This window comes from Phocoena phocoena, chromosome 5 (assembly GCF_963924675.1).
Source record: "Phocoena phocoena chromosome 5, mPhoPho1.1, whole genome shotgun sequence".
NCBI classification, from domain to species: Eukaryota; Metazoa; Chordata; class Mammalia; order Artiodactyla; family Phocoenidae; genus Phocoena; species Phocoena phocoena.
Genome location: NC_089223.1, coordinates 105,917,970 through 105,940,151, shown reverse-complemented (window position 1 = coordinate 105,940,151; position 22,182 = coordinate 105,917,970). Strand labels below are relative to the sequence as shown.

General features: G+C 41.5%; 1 protein-coding gene across 1 annotated transcript in view; it reads right to left on the bottom strand.

Annotated features, from left to right (window-relative positions):
- The window catches only part of NPNT (nephronectin), a 74,955-nt gene extending 56,106 nt beyond the window's left edge, over nucleotides 1-18,849 (bottom strand). Inside the window, exons 1-3 of the mRNA XM_065877268.1 lie at nucleotides 18,779-18,849; nucleotides 16,430-16,530; nucleotides 643-693 (exon numbers count right to left, since the gene is read on the bottom strand). Of these exons, the coding sequence (XP_065733340.1) occupies nucleotides 643-693; nucleotides 16,430-16,530; nucleotides 18,779-18,849 (223 nt within the window). The remainder of the gene's footprint in view (nucleotides 1-642; nucleotides 694-16,429; nucleotides 16,531-18,778) is intronic.
- Nucleotides 18,850-22,182: the final 3,333 nt, after the last annotated feature.

Genomic DNA, 22,182 nt, shown 5'->3' with positions numbered 1-22,182 from the left:
TCAGATTAAAGTACATTGTCCTCTTGGCCCCAACTCCATTAAATAGAATTTCACATATTTCACCAAAACTTTCCACAAAAGTATCATAAGGGTGATTTGTTAGGTAACACTGTTCACTTCCAAAAATATTTAAAACAAGAAACACTTTACGTACCAAAACAATAGCATGAATACTACGAGGTGCTATTATAACATCTTACATACCTTATACAATAAAAATATTTCTTACCTGATTCTTTCCATGGAGAATTAATGAATATGAGATACAATTCCCTCAGGTTAATGATAGGATGGTGTTAGTAATTTCATTTGGTGGACTTTTTTATTTTTTGCTTCTTTAAGTATTAAAAACATAAACTGTCCTTTAGGTTAGAATGGAGGTCAATTTATTAGATTCATAAAACAGGAGAAAGGAATTATAAACTGAAAGGGAGAAGTTTAATGTAATAACAGAAATAAAATTATGAACAGAAGAAACACATCTCTAAGGAATATAGTTCCCCACCACCACCAAAAGCAACTCAAAAACACAACTAGTGTTACGTTTTATTAATAACTTTGTAAAGTTATTATTTAGAAGTACTGTATGTCTTTCAAGACATAGATTAGCCAAAATTATTTCAAAAAATATGTTCATCTAACCTTTGAGCTGGCACCTTATCCTGGCTATTCTCTGCCTTAAGACGTAGAAAGCTGCAAAACAAATGTCCAAAAAAAGAAATTCCAGATCTTTTCTCTGTAAGGAGGCTGGACTTGGGTATTTATCAACTTGTTACATTCCCGGAGACTTACACATATGCAACTTTCAGTGCTTTTCTGAAACAAACAAAAAAATCTAGGACATGTTCAAAATAGTAATATTTTAGTCACCATTTTGTCATTAAAAAACATTTTGTAACAAAAATATTAACCAATAATTGAAGTTGTGCTATTCTTTCATAGTTCAAATTCTAAATTAAAGTATTTCAGACCTTTTGTGACACGGTACCTTCCAATCCAATTTTTCATTTTCAGAATATTAATTTTTGGTTCCAAGAGACAGTATCCTTTTATTTAAATGAGTGTTGGACAAAATATCTGAAAAAAATTAAAACTTTTGATAAATTAGTAACCAAGTCTGGTAGTTTTTAAATTGATATATCTTTACTTACCTGTTTCTTACATACTGTGTGTTCCCTTTTCTCTCCAACTTTGCGGAGGAAATATTAAGGTTTTTTTTTCTTTCTTTCCACAGCATTTTCTTCTTGCATGGCTGCTTTGGTTGTCAATAGCAACAAGAATTAGTGTGAAAGCTCAGCCATTTCACTTGAAGATACGTAAATTACCCATTTTAATGAAAGTAAATGGAAGAAACTTGAAACACTACTAGTAATGGTCAGCATTCGACCAACCTAGAGATCCTAGAGGTAAGGGAAGAGATGATTGTATGACTTCTCTTTTGGATTAATGTCTTTCCTCTTTAAAGCATAAAATATGCTTTAAAGAGGAAAGACTTTTAACTTTCCATTTGTGTATTTATTTGTGTAATTTAAAATCAGGTGAATGGAGCCTTCTTTTAGGTAATATTAGAAGAAAATAATTCTAAGTCCAATTTGATTCAATTAAAGTAATAATCTAACTACCGATCCAGAATGATTGCTCTGTACTTTTAAAGGTACACATTACATTTGCTTTTTTTGTGTATTGGTTAGGTTTATAACTTTAAAAGAACTCACCAGATCTTGATGTTGATACATTTCTTAAAAAAAAGTAATGAAATATATCAGGCACAATCTAAGCAAAAAGCTGAAAATAAATCAAAGTATAAATTGCAAATTAATTCTGGATCACATATTAAAGAAAACTGTTTATGACTATGGTTATGTATGAGAAGGGAAAAATATAAAAGGATACCGTTTCTTTAATACTCTTTAAATGCCAATTTTGAAAAATCTAATTTATCAAGAAAAAATATTAAATGATTTTAAACAGAGGTAAAACAAGCTAATAAAGAATAGCAAACGTCATTGTTTTCTAAGTAGTTATGTTAGTACCAAGCATCCAACAGTTCTGTATAGTTTATTTTTGTTCATAATATCTTAAGTTGAGTCACATTTCTCTTACTTAATTTAAATCAGCCTTGACACACATAGATTTAGCAAGTTTTATGTTATCAGTATGTATAGCCATTAAGTAAGACTTCTTAGCATGAAATTTTAGCCAATGCCCCATATTCTAAAATTTGCATTTTAAAACTATACAAAACTGCATTTTAAATCAAAGCAATTTTAAACATGGAGAAGATTATTTCCAGAAAGTTTCTGGAATCTATTCTCTATTGACACGTAAGGAAATTTTCATAGGCAACCATCACCACGTTTTTTTGTGAAAGCTGCCAAAAATAAATGCCCTACATGTATTGTTTTGTGGTATAAATCCCACTAAAATAGGATTCATTACTAGCACATAATATAGAAAAATCTGTACCATTTTTTCCTGATAACCTGCTTCCTGACAGCCACTGTAAAGAGCCACAGTGGTTAACACATGCAATCTCGCCAGCAAAGCCACCTGGTGAGAATTCACAACTGTATTACTCTCTCCTGCGACTTGTCCCAGACCACTGCTTCAGTTCACCTGAGGGCTCTCAGTGACACTACGCTCTACTGAAGGGTGTCAGTGATTATCAGGCATGGTTAAAGATCATAAGCACCCTAATGATTTTATAATTGTGACTAATATAAACCAAAGAAACTGAACTATTCGGGGATGACTTTTCTTGCCTGCTAAACACAGGTTACAGATTTGGAGTCCATCCTGGGCTTTGGACAGAGTTAGGGAAAATGAGGGATAAGAAACCCAAAGGAACTGAGCCTCCTTATTAGCCAAAGGTATCCCTATCTTCTGGCATATCGTCAGACAGTCTCTTAAGCATGATACAGGCACCTCTTTCCAGGTGATAAATGCCAGGTACATAGATGAAAGGGAATGGTCCTCCCTGACACTGTACTTCTACCTTCTAACCCTAATCTCTAGCTAGGAAAAAAGTAACTCTAAGATGTTCTCCATACCCCAACCCTAAATCTCACATATTTCTCATTGTCAAAAAAGTTAATATTAGCCTGGCAAACTCTATTCATAGACAGCTCTCCAACTCTGCATGTTTGTAACACCAACATCCAGGACAACAGATCCCACGCCCATGAAGAGCATTTTGAGTAAGAATTTGGATGACCCCAACTTTCAATCTACTGCTTTATATGCATTAAAGCTATAGCATTCATCAGACCTCAACACAAGATTAGAGAACAGAAAATTTAACAAATCTACAAATCATTTCTTCATAATTTTATATTTTCTCCCCCAATTTACCTGTTTCAAGAAAACACAATTCTGCCTTAATTAGGAAATAAACTATACAGGGGAATATCCTAATTTTTGGCCATACACAGACACCAAGATGCAATGAACCTTTTAATTCATCAGTAAAAACTCAATTGAGTTTTGATTTAAAAACTCAATCCAAGGGACAAAAGAAATTGAAACCACCATTATCTATATGAAACACCACAAAATATTTATGTAATCAGATGAGCTTGGGACAATTTACCCAGTAGAAACTATTGTCACAGTAAGTTATATAATATAAAATCAACTCTAAACATCCATGTACATTAAAAAAAAACACATACACTTAAGCATGAGCTGCAATTTGTGTTTTTCTATTATTTGCTATTTGTTGGCATGAAAGCATTTGGCAGATAGTTACCAAGTACCTACAAAATCAACATTAAAATAAAATAGGAGGTAACAAAGGCTTTAGAAAAATATTTTGGGTGGCAGGAAGCTTATGTTCAGAAAATCTATCCAAGGAGTTAGTCTCTGTGCTAAACACACACCTTTGACCATTTAGGGATTTTTCATAGAAACTGAGTTTGAAAACTCTGATCTATAAAAACAAGGCTAGAGATTTTTGAAAACAACACTGTTTTTGGCAAAGTAAGCATAAATCCAGAAAGGTCTAATAGTTTCTTCTTTTGTGTACATTAGCACAAATTTAAACTGTGATGACATAGTTCCTAAAAGTTCAGAATAAGTCAGTAATATTTACAAAAGACAACCTTAACCTTGGGATCTGATGATGTTATAATAGGAAAACAATGTCAGTTTTGGAGAATTTATAGCATTAATCTACAGGACCATTAAAGAGATACTAACTAAATGAAGTGTTCAGTTTTAAAATTTATTTGATTCTAGACTATCCTCATGCAAATCACCTACAGCAAATTCTTAGTCTCAGGTTGGCTTTCCCCAGCATCTAACACCTACCAAGGCTGTCTCCAGCCTTTGGTTAATATATGGCAGAAAATGAGGGCTTCTAATTAAATATAATTAGGAGAAAAACTGTTTCTTCTACAAAATCAACTACTATATTGTAAAGCTACGAAACCAATTTGATTATTCATATCTCTTTTTCTTTCTATCAGACATAAGAATAACAAGTTGACTTAACAGTGTTTCATCAGGCTAAGTTAAAACTAAAATTCTTGAGACTATCTATGAAAGAATATGTAATAACACATGGATATCTACATTATTTTACCATACATAATAATACATTATCGCATCTAGGCTGTAACGTACTCTTTTATGCTGGCTTTATTAGGAATTTTCTTAGTATTTATATTACGACCATAATTATCTCAGCTAGGCACTAGTAGTAATTACATGATGAAATTGGAAAATGAAGCTTTAGTGCATTAAAATGCACTAAATATAATTTAAAATGCACAAATATAAATTTCTTTATATTTGATATTACTTAACTGAACTCTATACCTTGTAACACACTGATGATTTTTAAGTAACTAGATATACATTTTGAAACCAATTTTCTCTGGTAGATTCCCAGGGATGCACTGTCAATCACATTAGGCCTATGCTACAGTATTTTTCTATGGTCAGCGATTGATATTACTTTGAAATTTTTTCAAGCGAAATTATCTTGGCTGCATTCTATTATATTTGAGAACTGATCATTTATTTATTCTCACAAAGAAATGTAAGATCTTGGCCCTGGCAATGTAAACTCCTTGGCTCCCCTCCAGGTTGATATAGGGTGACAATTCTTGGACAGGTTAGATCCTTGGTTGGTGCTGATCTCTGGGGAAAGGCATTCAAAGTCCCTTTCTCTGTTTCTCCCAAGGAGATGGGGCACTTACTGGATTGGGGCCCTCTCCAGACACATCAGGTTGAGCTTTTCTCTTTCTTTTTTTTTTTTCTTTTTTTGAGAGAGAGATTCTCCTAGGGCATAGGTATCCCAGAGTTTCAGGTTCCATTGCCAATGGAGCTTCAGGAGTGCATGAGGATTAACCTTTCCTCATACCCCAGTGAAAACAAGTTAAGTTTGTGTCTGGACGGTGACATGAGACTCTGCTTTGAGTCTATTCAGGCCCCAGTGGCTTATTTAAAGCAGCCCTCCATGAGATCCAGATGAACTAGAATAAAAACTAAGGGTCTGGGCTTCCCTGGTGGCACAGTGGTTGAGAGTCTGCCTGCCGATGCAGAGGACACGGGTTCGTGCCCCGGTCCAGGAAGATCCCACACACCACGGAGTGGCTGGGCCCGAGAGCCATGGCCGCTGAGCCTGCGCATCCGGAGCCTGTGCTCCTCAACGGGAGAGGCCACAACACTGAGAGGCCCGTGTACCACAAAAAAACCCCCCAGAAAACTAAGGGTCATTTGGGCTCCTTTGCACACCTATAACAATCAGGAGCTTTGGGGAAATAAGCACTGGTCAAAGATTTTGTTGTTCCTGGGCTCAATGGCCCTTACTCCAAGTAACAGCATAAGTAGGATAAATGATGCCTGGAAGCCACGTTTGTGCCTCACCTCTTACCCCAAGTTATAATTTGCATGAAAATGAGTAAGTACATACAAAAGGGTAATGACTTTTTATACTGATATTCAATGAATATAAAAATAATAACTCATAAAAAAAATAAAAAATAATAATAACTCATACAAAATTGATACAAAAAATTCTCCCACTGATTTCCCACAGAGCCTCCTAATACTGGATCCTAGGAGACACCTATCTGTATTCCATTCCCAATGCCTCTGGGTACCAATTCCATCAACTGCTGACTGATTTTTAAAATACATGGGCTGAAAAAAAAAAGAAAAGAAAAAATATATGGACTAGCTTTTAATTAATATTACAGCAAACTTGACATTGTCAGAGATCCTAACTTGACACTGTCTTTTGTCTAACCTGGAATTGTCCACCCAAAGCCCTGTACTATACAGTTCACCCATCACTGCTAGATATTCTGGGCTGAATCAAGCTGAGTCATCAGAAAGCTAAGTATGTATAACGTTTCTGAAGCTGCTTGTAAAATAGTTTTCTATGAACTGCAGTTCTAGAGTAAGGGTCTCTTCTTAGGTTGGAGGCTCTTCTATGGAACAGCTTTACAAAACGACCACTTGCTTCATGATAAAAACGTTGCTGTAGCCCCTTCCACTCCATCATTCAGCCCCACTCTCTGAAGACCACATGAAAGTCTTTTTTCAGTACTATATGTGGGGAAAGCCATAATTTCCCCAAATAACTGGCTTGATTTTTCCCTAACAAACAACATGAATTATATAAGCAATGAAACTTCCCTTTTTCCTTTGGCTAGCAGCAACTAAGAGCTAAATTATGAAACATTAATTTAAATCCTATGGCTTACATATCTGCACTTATTAACTCGCCTCCCAACATCTTATCTTTTATTCTATCCTTTTTTCTTCCTCTAGCCATTGTTAATTCTATCTTCCTATTTTACTGCATTCATTCCTGGAAGCCACGTCATATCCTTTCCCACACAAGGTAGGGCATAAAAACATAGAAATAAATCCATTCTATTCGTCTTTTAAGGTATCTTCTAAGGAATCAAAAATAGAAAATGACTGAATAGAAGGTTTCCACTCTGTATTATCCGTGATTTAATCACCTTTAAGTTACATATTTCATGTAAGAAAATTTATAAAAATAAAATGGTAACTCTTCAACAACTGTACTTACATAAAAATAGGATGACTATCTCTCCCATATCTGTATGTATATAACAGTGATGATGAATGTGTAAAGATATTCACTACAGCATATTTTGTAAAAACAAAATATTGAAAACCACCTAAATGTACATAAATAGGGGATTTTTTAATTAATTAATTTAAAATTAATGATGGTACATCCCTATTTAAAAGAGATATGATACACCCATATTTAAAAGAATGGGTCAGGGGCTTCCCTGGTGGTGCAGTGGTTGAGAGTCCGCCTGCCCATGCAGGGGACGCGGGTTCGTGCCCCGGTCCGGGAGGATCCCGCATGCCGCGGAGCAGCTGGGTCCGTGAGCCATGGCCGCTGAGCCTGCGCATCCAGAGCCTGTGCTCCGCAACGGGAGAGGCCACAGCAGTGAGAGGCCCGCATACCGCAAAAAAATTTTTTAAATAAATAAATAAAATAAAAGAATGAGTCAGGTTTACATGAATTGATGAGGACTAGCCTCCCAAATGTAATATTACATGAAAAAAGAAGGTACAGACTAGTTTTACTTCATGCCATCATTTTATGAACAAGGAAAATTTTGGAAATGCCTAGAAATCTCTGCAAAGATTAACAGGGAACAGTGGTGGCCTGCTGGAGGCTGGAACTAGGTGTCAGGAAAACAAAGTTAGAAAGACTTACCTTCACTGCCTTCTCTCTCTCCCAATCTGGTTCTTTTAATTTTTAACTTATGCACGCATTTCTTAATTTTTAAAAATAAGATGACTTAAGATATAATTGGAATAAGGATTAGAATAACTAATGGAAATGATATGCCCCTACAGTTCTTTTTTTTTTTTTCCTCCTTTGGCCACGCCGCATGGCTTGTGGGATCTTAGTTCCCCGACGAGGGATTGAACCCGGGTCTTCGGCAGTAAAAGTGCAGAGTCCTAACCACTGGACCACCAGGAAAGTCCCACCCCTACAGTTTCAAAGTCACTTTTTAAAAGTATTTTGGTACAATAGTTTAATATTTCCTGAAAATACTCATGTCATAGCAGGTGTCCCAAAAACCTTTATTCAGGTATCAAAATTCTACATACTCCTCCCTAACAGGTAATGGGTCTAGTAAAAAAGCAAACACTATATACATAGCTGTAAGAATTACGGCTGAACTATAAACATAATAAAAGGTCAACGAATTAAGCAATTCCTAAAAGAATGTATGAGTCTTTCTTATAAGTAAAAAGGACCTCACATCCATAAAGAGTAGATAACTGACAGGCAGGACGCCAGGTGGGGATCCTGGCTAACGGACAACCTCACCCCATCCTCCCAACCAGTTGCCTCTAGTCCAAGATTAAACAGATGAAAAATGGGGGCAGAGGAACCTTCACTGACTTATCAGAGGGGTTTTTTGGGAAAAAAGTAGGGATTAGAGCATCCTAGAGTCAAGCAACAGATCAGATTCTGGATGTGGAATTGCCAGAGCCTTAAGTCAGCATTGCATCCAGTCTTTCGTTTACCTGCTTACTACCAAGGAAGAAACCATTGGTCACCTGGTCCAAATTACAACTGTATATGTCATTTGATCACATATAAAAGTTATCTTGAAAAACAATATTTTTTTCAATGTATGTTTAAGGTTGCTTATTTTAGAATTATGTTAGCAAAAGATCAGAATCAACATAAATGTCCACCAATAAGAAACTGGTTAACAAATTATGGTACAGCCATACAGTGGAATGCTACACGTCCATAAAAAAGTGAGCAGGCTCTTCATGTGCTGATGATAAAGAAAGTCTTTCAAGATGCAGTTTTAGGAAAAAGAGGGTAAAATGGTGTATATAGCATGCTATATATAAGAATATATATATATATAAAGATATATAAGAATTTACCCATAAGTATGTAAAGTACTTCTGAAAGGTATACAAAAACCTGGTAACATTTACTGCTCTAAGGAGGGGTATTTGAGGCGATGAACGCATCTTCTCTTATAAAATGAATAAATATTTTTAAAAGACTGATGGGAGGGGCTTCCCTGGTGGCGCAGTGGTTGAGAGTCCGCCTGCCGATGCAGGGGACATGGGTTCGTGCCCCGGTCCGGGAAGATCCCACATGCCGCAGAGCGGCTGGGCCCATGAGCCATGGCCGCTGAGCCTGTGCGTCCGGAGCCTGTGCTCCGCAACGGGAGAGGCCACAACAGTGAGAGGCCCACATACCGCAAAAAAAAAAAGGCTGAGGGGAAAAATTGTTAAACCTGCACAAAATCGGTGGGAAAGGGGCAAAAGTATCTGTTATGGCAGTGGGGGAGGGGAGTGATGAGGATTAGACCATTGTAACCCTTCTCTCGTTCCCTTTCATCTCCCCCGTGATGAAGGCGCAGCCCCTGTGATGAATATCTTCCATTACTCACTGAAGGAAACTGCAGGGAATCACTCAGCATCTCTGGATTCGCTTCAAAAGCAAGCAATTGATTCAACCGACTGAAAATGCCGGGAGATGCAAGAGGGAAGAGATATGGGAAATAGGAATATGTATAACTGATTCACTTTGTTATAAAGCAGAAACTAACACACCATTGTAAAGCAATTATACTCCAATAAAGATTTTAAAAAAAAAAAAGAAAATGCATATAACATGAATTCTACGGATGAAAACCACCATTACCATTGCTACAGAATGGGGTGGGGGAAGCACACCTACATTTTCCAAAGCTTATCAAAAAGTTTCCCAGTAGCAAAGTGCTGTTTCTGGGCTGGAAGCGGCTCCTCAGGACCAGGTGTACGCACACGTGCGCTTTCAGGTAGCATCTCCTTGTGGCAGGTATGTGAGGGCAGATGGAGCAGCTGAAGCCCACTGAAGGGCTTCCCTTGATTTGACCTGACCTCTCAGCCTGAGAAGTGCTAAAATCTTCTAGTCTGTAAAGGTTAAGACCTTCCCAGATTAATTTATGAGGGGATCTAAGGAAATCAGTAGCTCTCAACAGTATGATATAAAGATCAGTACTAATGTGGGGAAAGAATGAAGGAACAAGGTAATTTCTGTGAACCTTAACTTTCAAGACGACACATACTCCAGAACTACCTACGGAAAAAGGTCAAACTTCTTCAACACTGATTCTAGTTTGGAATCTGCATTCCAGGACCACTTGAAGTCACCCAAAGTACATGCTGTTCTTAACCTTTTCATGGAAAGTGGTAGTTGGATAATCTTAATCAAAAAACTGACTTGCTGGGCTTCCCTGGTGGCGCAGTGGTTAAGAATCCGCCTGCCAATGCAGGGGACACGGGTTCGAGCCCTGGTCTGGGAAGATCCCACATGCCGCGGGGCAACTGGGCCCGTGAGCCACAACTACTGAGCCTGCGCGTCTGGAGCCTGCACTCCACAACGAGAGGCCGCGACAGTGAGAGGCCCGCGCACCGCGATGAAGAGTGGGCCCTGCTCGCCGCAACTAGCGAAAGCCCTCGCATAGAAACGAAGACCCAACACAGCCAAAAATAAATAAATAAATAAATTAAAAAAAAAAAAAAAAAACTGACTTGCTAAGGATTTGGAGATTCAGGTTTAGCGCTGAAAGTAGTTATAAGATTGTCCACTGCTTTGCATTTATTCCTACCTCAAAAAATAAAACATGAGATTTTGCATTCTCACCCCAAAATTAGAGGAGGAAGCTGATAAACATTAAGACAGTGAAGAGTGCTCAGCTCCATTAAGCTGGCCTGGGACCTGCTGGCAATCTTCAACACGGCTCTGAGCAGCACAACCTGCCTTGAGATTCCCAGTTACTCCTGGAGCGTGTACAGTTGTATGGATATAAAAACCTGCTTCATCTATAAAATGCTGATTCATGGCCAGTGGAGGTTGCCATGGTTGTTCACTACTAATGGAAAGGCACTCACTAGGAACAGTAGGGGAACACTATGTGTGGCCTTCAAAGTCACTTCCAGGCATTTCCTTGGTGGCACAGTGGTTAAGAATCTGCTTGCCAATGCAGGGGACATGGGTTTGAGCCCTGGTCTGGGAAGATCGCACATGCCGCGGAGCAACTAAGCCCGTGCGCCCCAACTACTGAGCCTGTGCTCTAGAGCCCGCAAGCCACAAATACTGAGCCCGAGTGCCACAACTACTGAAGCCTGTGTGCCTAGAGCCCGTACCCTGCAACAAAGAGAAACCCTCACAATGAGAAGCCCGCACACTGCAAAGAAGAGTGTCCCTCACCCCCTGCAACTAGAGAAAGCCTGTGCACAGCAACGAAGAACCAATGCAGCCAAAAATAAATAAAATAAATTAAAAAAAATTTTTTTTAAAAAGTCACTTCCAATATTTCTTGTTTACTCTTAACTATTTTAAAGAAAGTACTCAAAATCCAAAAAATCAATGAAGGGTGTAATCTATATACTTTTGTGACTAGGGACAGGAAATCAATGACCGACATAGGGAGCAAAAATTAAAAAATCATGTTCCTTTTAAGAGGCTGATTTCTGAACCCAGATATGAATAAGGAATGAAATATGAAGTGAACATTTAAATGTTTCACTTACCAAATCAAAATTCTCTGCTTAAACTAATAATCATTTCATTTGAAATACAGAAATAAATAATTCAATGCTTTGTTCATCATTCTTTCTAGTGGTCCACGATCCTTAGCCATAACACACATTATCCAAGTGTAATTATTTGACAACTCCAAAACAGTTTCAGATTGAATTACTGTTTCTCAGTCCTTAAGTTGCACTAACCTATAAGTTTATCTAGCGCTGATAAAAATCCAGAATTTTCACTTTACATGGCAATTGTACAGTTGTAGCCTTTACTAACTTCAGAGAGGAGGGAGGAGAAAATGAGGTTTAGTACTAATAAAGCAAAGCAAACTCCAAGAGTAGGTTTCACTTCTCACCAAAATCTCCAAAGAAACATAACAAAACACCTGCATTTTGCCTGGTCTTAAGGAAAAGTGATACAAAACCATCCTAATTTATATAAATTCTTTCAAAAACCACAAATTGCTCAATGACAGCCAAAGAACTCAGGAACTGAACAGCTTTGTTGAAACCTAGAACTAGTTGTATTTTGAGTTTTTCTTCATACCTTTACAAAGTGCTTTCAACAGAAACACTATTGTTATAGCCACATATAGAGCCAAATGTCCAAGTAAAGTAAACAGAAAGACAACCATACAGAAATGCAATATCTAGATCCTATATAACCTTTTCAATGTTAAGGAAGTTCTCAGATGGGGTTTAGAGCTGCAGGGCACCTTAGAAATCCACTTGTAAAATAAGAAAACTGCAGCTGAGAAATGTTAAATAGCTAATCAGGTACAAAAGTCAGGGCTCCACTCAGCTGTCCCAAATTGTTTAGTGCTTTTAGTTAAGAACTGTTTCCACGGAATACATGGCTTTTTAAAATCAGATATACAAACCCTGAGAAACCTTTATTACAGAGATCTCCACTTGAGTAGAGAAATTGTTAAAATAATTAAAATGAAATGTGCCATTAACAAGATGGAAAAGTTAAGGAAGTTAAATAGAATAACTACAGAGCAAGAAACAAGTATTCTGTGATAATCTAAGTGATTAAGGCGCTGTGTGCTGTAAATATGGAAGCATCGGTGTGTTATAAACATATTAAGAAATTTCCCGTTTACAATCAAGAGCCATATCAATAGTCAATAAAGGTAAAGCCCAGGACAATTAACTGGAAAACCCAATTTTGAATTCTCAACATGTAGAGATCTGTTTATAAGTCAAGAACACAGAACAAAGAATCAAAGGATAGAAAGAAGGTACAGGTATGATCTCTAAAAGAACAATGAAAACATAACCTGCTTATGTCTGGAATAGGTCATGCGTTCCCCAGTGGGGTGGGAATATTGGGTGGCACAGGCGGGAGGCAGAAGGACAGCTCCTGTGCCTGTTTGGGTAGCAGCTCTGGTCCTTCCTTCCTCAGTCCCAGAGGGAAGGGCGGGAAGTCTGGCTGAACACGGCTTTGGGGGTGGACTTGGTGAGGCAGGAGAGAGGCTGGGCAACGCAAGCCCCCTGCCATGTCCGTTGTCCTCTCCCAACAAGTCCATGGAAAGGGGGGCAGCAAGTGAAAATGAAATGCAGCATGTTTTGTGTAAATACACATACTCGACTCACACAATATTGAGTCAATATGTCTCACATATGCTCAACCAAATGGAGGTAAACACTCACCCAAGGGTTAGTGCTCTAGGGTGTGAGACCTGACAAACAGTACGATGAGGGTATGGTCTCCCCCAACTTATGCATCTTCTAAGGGATAAATTGGGAGCTTCTACATGCAGGTGGGAACAGTTTCCTTTTGCTTTGCTGTGCTGATTTGAAGGAAAATTCCAAAGTGAATCATTCCAAAAAACGAGAACCAGGGCACTTTTGCTAAGGAAGGGAGAATGCTCCTCGTGGGAAAAAGAACTCTGAGATTATCTAAGGGTCAGGAAGGCAAAAACATTTTTCACATTAGATTTCCCAGAAGCTGTTTGGAATTTTTATAGGTAATCCATTACCAGATGTAACTGTTAAAGAATAGCAAGGTACTTTCCTTGAATAAATATAGCGACAAAGGTTTTAATTTCACAAAACGTTTCTTTAAAAACTAATCAGGACTTTTCCATTTGTCCCCGACAAGCCTCGTTTTGCCGCTGTTCTTCCTTCCCACTCTGAGGTGACCACATTCCTCTACCTGTTTATAGCAAAACAAAGACAGGGGGATCTCTGAACTGGCAAGAGACTTTTGGACCATCTGAGGTTCTGCAAAAATAAAACACAGACAAGGCAGCATCCATCTGTGAACTCATTTTTACAACTCTGCCATCTGTAATATTAATGGTAAAGATCCATCTGGCCCTTTTTAGTTTAAAGGCATTTTGTTTTATTGCAACACAGAACCTTGGAACCATTTTTTTATTTCAGCAGTATAAATGCAAAAATGCATATATCATGCCTAAAGAACAAAGAATCTGATAGCATGGGTATGTCCCATCCTAGAACACTGTCAGTAGCAGTAGTCCTTTATATTTCTTTAATTTCACCAAACACATGTAACAGTGTTTACTCTGTGCCAGTAGTTTTAAGTACTTTACAAATCATAACTTACTTAAGCCGTGTTGTGGTCCTAGGAGGTATTGTACTATTTTAGATCCATTTTAGTGACGAGGAAAATGAAGCACAGAGGGACTGAATAACCTGATCAAGGTCACACAGCTAATAAGAGGTGGAACTAATTTAAACCCAGGCAATCTAGCTCCAGAGTCCACGTTCCCTCCATTATGCTGCCTCTCAAACTTCTACCAAATCTAAGGTAAACTGTGATTTGTGCAGGATCACCTTATGCATTTATTACCATTTCAGTAATTACCTCATGCCATGTTGTAGCTTCCACGGATTCAGTAACAGGAAGGAAAAGATAAGTACTATCCAATACTATATTTGACCACTGTGCAGTCTTTTAGAAACAAAATGAAGGTATAGAAAATAATAGAATAGTGTCCCACATCTGCTGGGAAAGCTACTGTGCGGAAAGTGGAACGCTAGGAAATCACTTGGATGTTTAAGTTTTGTAAAGCCACTGGACCTTTCAAAGGTCTTTAAACTCATTCAAATTCAGAACTGCCAAGCCAGTGTACATTAAAGAAAATTTAATCCCGAGGTAAAGAGACATAAAACAGCTCCTAGAGGTTCTTTCTGGGGAATTCCGCAGGTGATGAACCTCTAAGAGATCGAGTTTTCTCCGCGGAATTCTTTTAGCACATCTGGCAGAGTGCAAATATACTCCTCCGCGTGCTTCTGCCGACTGCCCTGACACGCTGCCTTCATGGAAGGTGTACTCCACTGAGCTCAGGGCACTGTGCCAGGCAGTCTTGTCCTGGGTGGGGCTGGCGGCCTGTGCACACCCAAAGCACTGCAACATTTGCTTTGGGAGTGTCCTGAAAATTAAGGCAGTGAAGGAGGAGGAAACTGTCTCCCTTCCTGCAAAGAAACTACTTATTTTTTATTCAGGAGAGATGTGTGTATTGGGTCAAGAGAAGAATCCTCTCTTCACCCTTTGCTTATCAACACCAGATTGCTCTTCAAATTCCACACCTGTGGCCTCCAGCTGTGCAAATACCTCTGGCCCTGTGGCATAAGACTTTATTTCACCAGGTACCATTCTTCTTTTTTGACCATCTTCCCTTAAAAACAACGGGAATAGACCAACCAGTGGCGGCACAGAACCTTTACCTAGTTCTTTTGTTTACTGAAAACTGAAGTTACCACCACCTGCCTTGATAAAAAGCAGCAATGACCCAACTGTGCAAAAAGTCTGGCCCAGTGGCTTGCAGGGAGCAGGTAGACAAACTTTAGTCCCCTTTACCTTTCCATCCCTAAGCAGAGAGGTCAACCTGGGACTGTCACTCTCCCTCCTTCACAAAGTTAAGGACAGACATCACGCACAGTTCTCAAAGATTGAAATAGCTGAGGGAGTGCCTAGCTTTCCAAACTGGAATCTACCTGATTCCTCATCCTGCCAGCACTTCTCTAAGGCAGGCTCCTCCCTTTCCAGCTCCAGACTTAACTATCCTTCCCTATTTCTCTAAGCCCCTTTCTCATCAGCAGTAAACACTGGGATATATGGCACCCAACTCAGTTCCCACTATCTAACCAGACATGCCAACCTCGTGCTCCAAAGATATCCCAGAAATTTACTTGGTAGTTTGTGGATTCTTTTGTTAGGGAGAGTGGGATAAAATGTTAAGATCTAGATAAAATGCTGGGAATGAATTTCTCAAACTTCTGGGATGTGGCTCTGACTTCTACCATTAAAATACCCATTTGTGATCATGTAAAATTAAAAATCAGTGTTCTGATTGGGTACTTATTACGTGATTTTGATTACTCATGGAACTTAAAGATGATGGGGTTTTTTCCAGAGGTATTATTGGATTATACTGGGTGGTCCATTTAGAAGCCAGTCAATACCATCTCACTTCAAAAAAAAGGTTTACAAATAGGCCAGTTTATACAACAGCCAAGGTAAGGAATTTATAAGTGCTACAAGGTTCAGAATTTATTTAGTGTAAATACAGTCTAGACTCACTATCTTACTCCCACCTCAGAGCCCAGAGCAAAGGGAAGAGTAAGCCTGATGGGAAAACAAGAGCTGGAGGTATGGGGGACAAAAGCTAAAACGAGCGTCCTAGGTGGCTCTCTGTGAATAACAAAACTGGCACCTTCCTACAGGTGGCTCAGGTTGGAAAGTGGCAGAATAAGAGGTCAGGGACTGCAGATTCCGTCAGAACCACACCACCAAGCCTTGCTCAGGAATGAGCCCTCCGACGTGCAGAGCGAAGCCATGACGGATGGTGGACAGCCCGCCCTCAAAGGAAGCTGAAGTCCCAGGGGTGATACTCACGCTGACACTGTCCCCAGGACCGGCGGGCCCAGGCCCAGCAGCAGTCAATCCTCCCACCATAACGACACAGGCCAATGGATGACACTATTTGCCTGGGCCACCTACCAAACAAAAAGATTCGAATTAAATAAAGACACTTTCGAAATTAAAAATAATTTCCTCTTTGTTATTACTTTGGAAAAAAATTTTAATACACCCAACAACTTTCTATGAACTCCTTCATGCCTGAAGAAATAAAACAATAACACACCTTCAGGGAAATAGTTCTGCCATGATCTAATTTCAAACATCAGACAAACGCAGATACAACCGCCCAAGAGTAGGGGGGTGGGGAAGGGAGGGGAAGAGCCTTTCTTACAAGGAAAGAGCACCAGCTAAAACCAAGAATTATCAAGGCTGCCACTCATAGGATGGTTTCTGAAGCTTGAAATAAAACAGATTCCTCAAAGGCCCACACCTGTTCCTGAGAGGAAAGTCAGTTTTGACTGATACACTGTAAACTGAAAAGTATTAAGTAAGACATGTCAAAGCAGAAAGAAAAATTTTTTCTGCCTTATATAACAGGTACATGTGGGAAGGAGAAGGAAGGGAGGTTTCTCAAAATTAAATGAAACAGAACTCTTTGCCAGGTATGACTCTTCTTCAGAAAAAGTTCCCAGAAAATAATGTACTTGAGAAAGAAGACTAAATAAAACCAAGGAGAGTTTAAAGTGTAGCTAACATCTCAAGTGTCCTTGTGGTTTGAAACTTTCCTGCATCAACTATTCGTGTTACCGTCCTCTCTAATGTAAATAAGGACTAAAGCAAGCACTCGATTTCAGGATAAGATTTACTACCAGATTCCACTTTGACACCTTATTTGGTAAATCGGTTCGTTGTTTAGATTCACACCTACCTCAATGACATTTTCCCCCTAGAGGATCAATATTTTAATTGTCTGTTTTAGACATCTTTTTAAGGCTGTATGGAAATCTTATACATAATCATGTGATGTATTTCTTGTTGCAAATATGTGTGCAAAGAAACGCACAACAGACACGAATGTGGGCAAATAATTACTTTAATAAAATAAAACAGCCTCTGGCCGCTACTCACGTTTTTTTTAGCTCCCTAATCTTTTCAATTCCCCTTCCTTTCATCTCCCCCTTATGCCCCCAAGCCCAAAGGACAAATAACCACGAACTTTCCATTTCCTCCAACCAGGTGGTAAACCAGCGGCTGCGCTTCTTCTCTTCAGCGCTCCACTGGCTTCCCTCCGTTCCTTCCAGGTAGAAGAAAACCAATCAATTGTGGAATTGATTCGTTCCAAACTTGCAGGAAAAACAGGTGCGGCAGTCTTTCCGGCTGCGCGGGGGCGGGAGTGTGGGTGCCGGTCGTTGCCTGAGGGCGACTGCAGGGAGGTGTGACCCAAGTTAAAAACTCTCCTGGCTGCTCCTGCCTGGTTTCGGGGCGAGTCTGGTCTGCAATTGCGCCGAGGTGGGGTAACCGAGCACGCCCTCCCTACACACACAGACACACAGAGAGAGAGACACAGACACAGACACACACACACAGACACAGACACACACACACACACACACACACACACACACACACACACACACACACACACACAGTCGCGGGAACCGATCCGGCGATGGGGAAGAGGGCTCCGCGCGCAGAGGCGGGAGGAGAGGCTGAGTGACAGTGGAGCGGAGCACAGCCTTGGGTTGTTGGAACCTGTCAGAGCACGCAGGAGTCAGGCTCGCCCTAAGTCTCGGGAGCTGTGTGTGCGTACAGACACCCCACAGACACACGCACGCACGCAAAGTTCCCCACCTCCGCCAAGGAAACCAAGTGGGGAGGCAAACAGGTCCCTCCCTGAAAGCCCAGTCGCTTCCTCTCCCCACCCTTTGTGTGAGCTGCCCTGACAGCTCCCAGCCGGGATTTGGCCCCGACCACCTAGAAGTTTCCCCACTGCAGAGATGTCTAAACCAAGAGCGAGAGTTTCCCAGCCAAGAGATGTCCCGCGCGTCACCTCCTCTGGGGCGGCTAACCCGCGCCCTCAGAACCCAGACGCCCGGCTCGAGCCTCCCCTCTCTCCCAGCCCTCTTTGCCGAGCCGTGGGTGGGCGGCTCACGCCGCCGCGCAGCCTCTCCCGGGGAGCCGCGGCCGGGTTCCCGGACTCGCAGGGGGCGCGCCCTCCAGGCCTCGGGCAGCCACTGGTAGAGAGGGCGGCTCGACGGCTCTCCTCCCGCCGAGGCTGTGCGGTGGCCCAACTTCTGGAGCGAGAGCAGAGAGGGGGAACCCCAGGGCGGTGTGAAATTAGCGCTGCAACGAGCAGGAGAGGGCGCCCCGGGGCTCACTCACCTCCCGTCGAACTCCGCGGCCGCCTGCAGATAGAGCGAGGACCCGAGCACCAGCGCCAGGAGGAAATCCATGTTGGGCGACGAGTCCCGCGCGGCGGCTCAGCTGCGCGCGGCGAGCAGGTTGGGGGTGCTGGGCTCGCACGAGAGGCGCGTTCGGCTCCCCTGAGGAGCTGCGGCAGCCGGGAACCCCTGCGGCCGCCGCGGCTACTGCTGCCACTCTCGGAGGAGGGCGGCGCGGCGCGCAGCCGGAGCAGGTCTGCGCGCGGCGTCCCGAGCCCCCTCCGGCTCCCTCCCCGAGAGGGGAGGTGCTGCAGGGGAAGCTGCGCCGCCTGCGGGGAGGGGCGGGGGGCGCGCGTGCGCCCGACTAGCCGCTCTCGGGGCCCCGGGTGAGGGGTGAGGGCGCTCGGCCCGGCTGCGGGAAGCTCGGGGGCGGGGGCGCCGCGGGAAGGCAGCGTCTCTTGGGGACCAGCCAAGCGGGGTGAGCGCCAGGCTGGGAGGAAAGTTGCAAGCCTGGCCTGGGCTGGAGAGAGCAGGGTGCTCGGCAGGAAAGGCAGAGCCGGGGAGGAAAGGGGCCCGGGGCGGAGGTGCGCGCTCCGCGGGTTCCTTCAGAACAGGTGGTGACCGAAGGGGCGAGCCGCAGCTTTCACCGGAGGGCGAAGTCCAAGATGAGAGAGGTTTGTGGGACTGGAGCTGAGAAGTGTCTGCGTGTAGTGAAACCGCAGCACGACTTGGACAAATTAGCAAAGGCAAACTCCGGGAGTTTGCTTCTCCCGCAGAGTTGGCAGAGGCAGATTTTTAAAATTTTTGTAACCAAGCGAAAGAAATGCTTGGCTTCTTTTTCGAGTTTTGAAGAAGAGACGTGCAGACTGTTTCCATCTCTGCCTGCTCAACACTGAGCACATTAGAAGGAGAGCAACGGCTGCCCTTTTAGGGGCACGTGTTCCCCGGAGAGGGAGGGCGGTTACTACTTAGCAGTCCTGTGGTGCCCGATACTGCGGAGATCATTTAGAAAACCATTTTGAACCATCATTGTTCTGTTGTTGCAGAGTAAAATGTATTATAAAAGGACTGTGTTCAAATGAAAACACTCAGTGATTAACCTAAAATGCACGTTAAAACATCAGTCCAATCAAGTCACCACTCTTCCCAAGCCCTACCCGGAATAACTGCCCAGGCCGGTGATCTGGTCTCCCATACTTCTCCTCTAATCCATGGCCTCCGTGCCTTTCTCCCACACTCCAGGCATGCCCCTTGCCTCGGGCCGTTGACTGTTACTTCTGCCTGGACCCAGATATCGGTATGGCTCCCTTTCTCACTTCAGTCTTTGCTCATATGTCACCTCTTTGAGGAGACGAACCTTGACCACCCTATTTAAAATTGCAACCTGTCCCTGCCTGTTCTAATTTGTCTTTTCTCCAAAGCACTCATCTTCTAGTTTCCTATATAATTTGCTTATTTCTTGTTTTGCATGTCTTCTTTCTGCTAAAATGCAGACTCTACAAGGGCAAGTTTCTTTGTTCAGTGCCTGGCATGTAGTAGGTGCTCGTAAATGTTTATTGAATGAGTTTGTTACATTACAAACTCCACCCCCATCTTTATTGTTTTTTTGAGATTTCTCCAACTTTAAATTTTTAATGGAAAGTTCTGTGGAAGAGGGACCTCATTATCTCTATCTCTTAGTGTGTATAAACACAGGAATTTTCTGCAAGAAAAGGAAAAATAATGGTTTCAACTTAAATGACTCTTTGATTTCCAAGTTGTTTTCTGTTAGCAAAACAAGTTTCTATTTTAATCTCAGGAAATATCCATTCCATTTCAGGCTTGGGACATTATTTTAGGCAAACAGCTTGGTGTCATCCATTTCAGATCTTTCTAAAAATGTAGGAGTCAAAATATTTTTTCTGCAGAAAATCAAATTTTTGTAAGTGTGATGTAGGCCTGGTTCCAGGTTTCAGTGGCTGCTCCTTAGCCATTTTCTTTGTTTATAGGTTCCTGGCTTGAGCAATGGATGATTAGAGAGAAAGGGGCTAACCTACAGGCTAAAAACTGGAGATAGAACGAAAGGAGGATGAGTGGTAGGTGAAAATAGGACAAATGTCTGGAGTAAGTGTGTAATACCCCCTCTGCCTATCTCTTTTTTTTTTTCCATATATTTTCTTTGGTCTAGAAAACAGTCCATCTTCCTTCTTTTTTTTTTTAAGTTTTATTGGAATATAGTTAATTTACCATGTTGTGTTAGTTTCAGGTGTACAGCAAAGTGAATCAGCATTTTCCTTCTTCATAGGGACACTCTCCACTTAGATTTTGGATCCAAGCTTAGCTGACAGTTACCCAGGAAGGAAGCCTTTGTGATTTTTCGCGTGCCTGTGGCATGTGCTTCTATAGCCCTATGCGTCCCCTAGAGTAACTCTTTTTTTTTTTTTTTTTTTCCCTAGAGTAACTCTTAATGCACTGTGGTGGAACTGCTTCTCTACCAAATCTAGGTTCCCTCGAGACACTAATCTAACCAATAGGAGGGCAAGGGCAGTCGTCATTGTATCCATTGCGCCCAGCACAATGCCTGGCACAAAGCTTAAATTCAGCAAATATTAAATAGATTGCATTGGGTTGGATTAAATTCTGCCTGGTGAACTTTAGCTTCTCCCTTGAGTCAGCCGTAGCTAATTATATCAGTCTTTGTTGAATCATGGAGTGAGGAGACTCTAAAGGAATTCCAAGGTCTAACTGGGTAATCTGCTGCTATTATGACCACCAGTGCCCATTCCAAAAAAAGAGGTGGAGTTCCCATGGGAGTGACATTTCACTATCTCAGTCTTAAAAACAAACAAGAGGACTTCCCTGGTGGTCCAGTTTTTAAGATCCACCTTCCAATGCAGGGGAGGTGGAACAATCCCTGGTCAGGGAACTAAGATCCCACATGTAGAGGGGCAACTAAGCCCACATGCTCTAGAGCCCACATGCCACAGGGAAAGATCCTGCATGCCTCAACTGAGACCCAATGCAGCCAAATATATATATAAAATAAGACAGAACCATACCAAACAGCTTTTAGCAATATCTGTACTTTTCCGGTAGTACGTTTTGGTTAGGTTTCATACCAGATAATGCCACCTTGCAAGGAGTAATCCCAATTTCCTTGCACACAAATAATCATCTATTGCTGCTTACAATGTGATACAGATAAACGGCAAAATAGAACTAAGCGCACACAACTTCCAATACCTGGAAATCAGAAGCTCTTAATTATTTAGTCTTTTTTTTCCCCCCCAGCGAATATTTATTGAGAGCCTACCCTGTACCGGCCATTTCTAGGTGCTAGGACTTCAGCAACAAGACATAAAGTCATGCCCCGGAAGAGCTTGCATTGCATTGGGGGAGCAAGACAATATGTGCTATAAAGAGAGG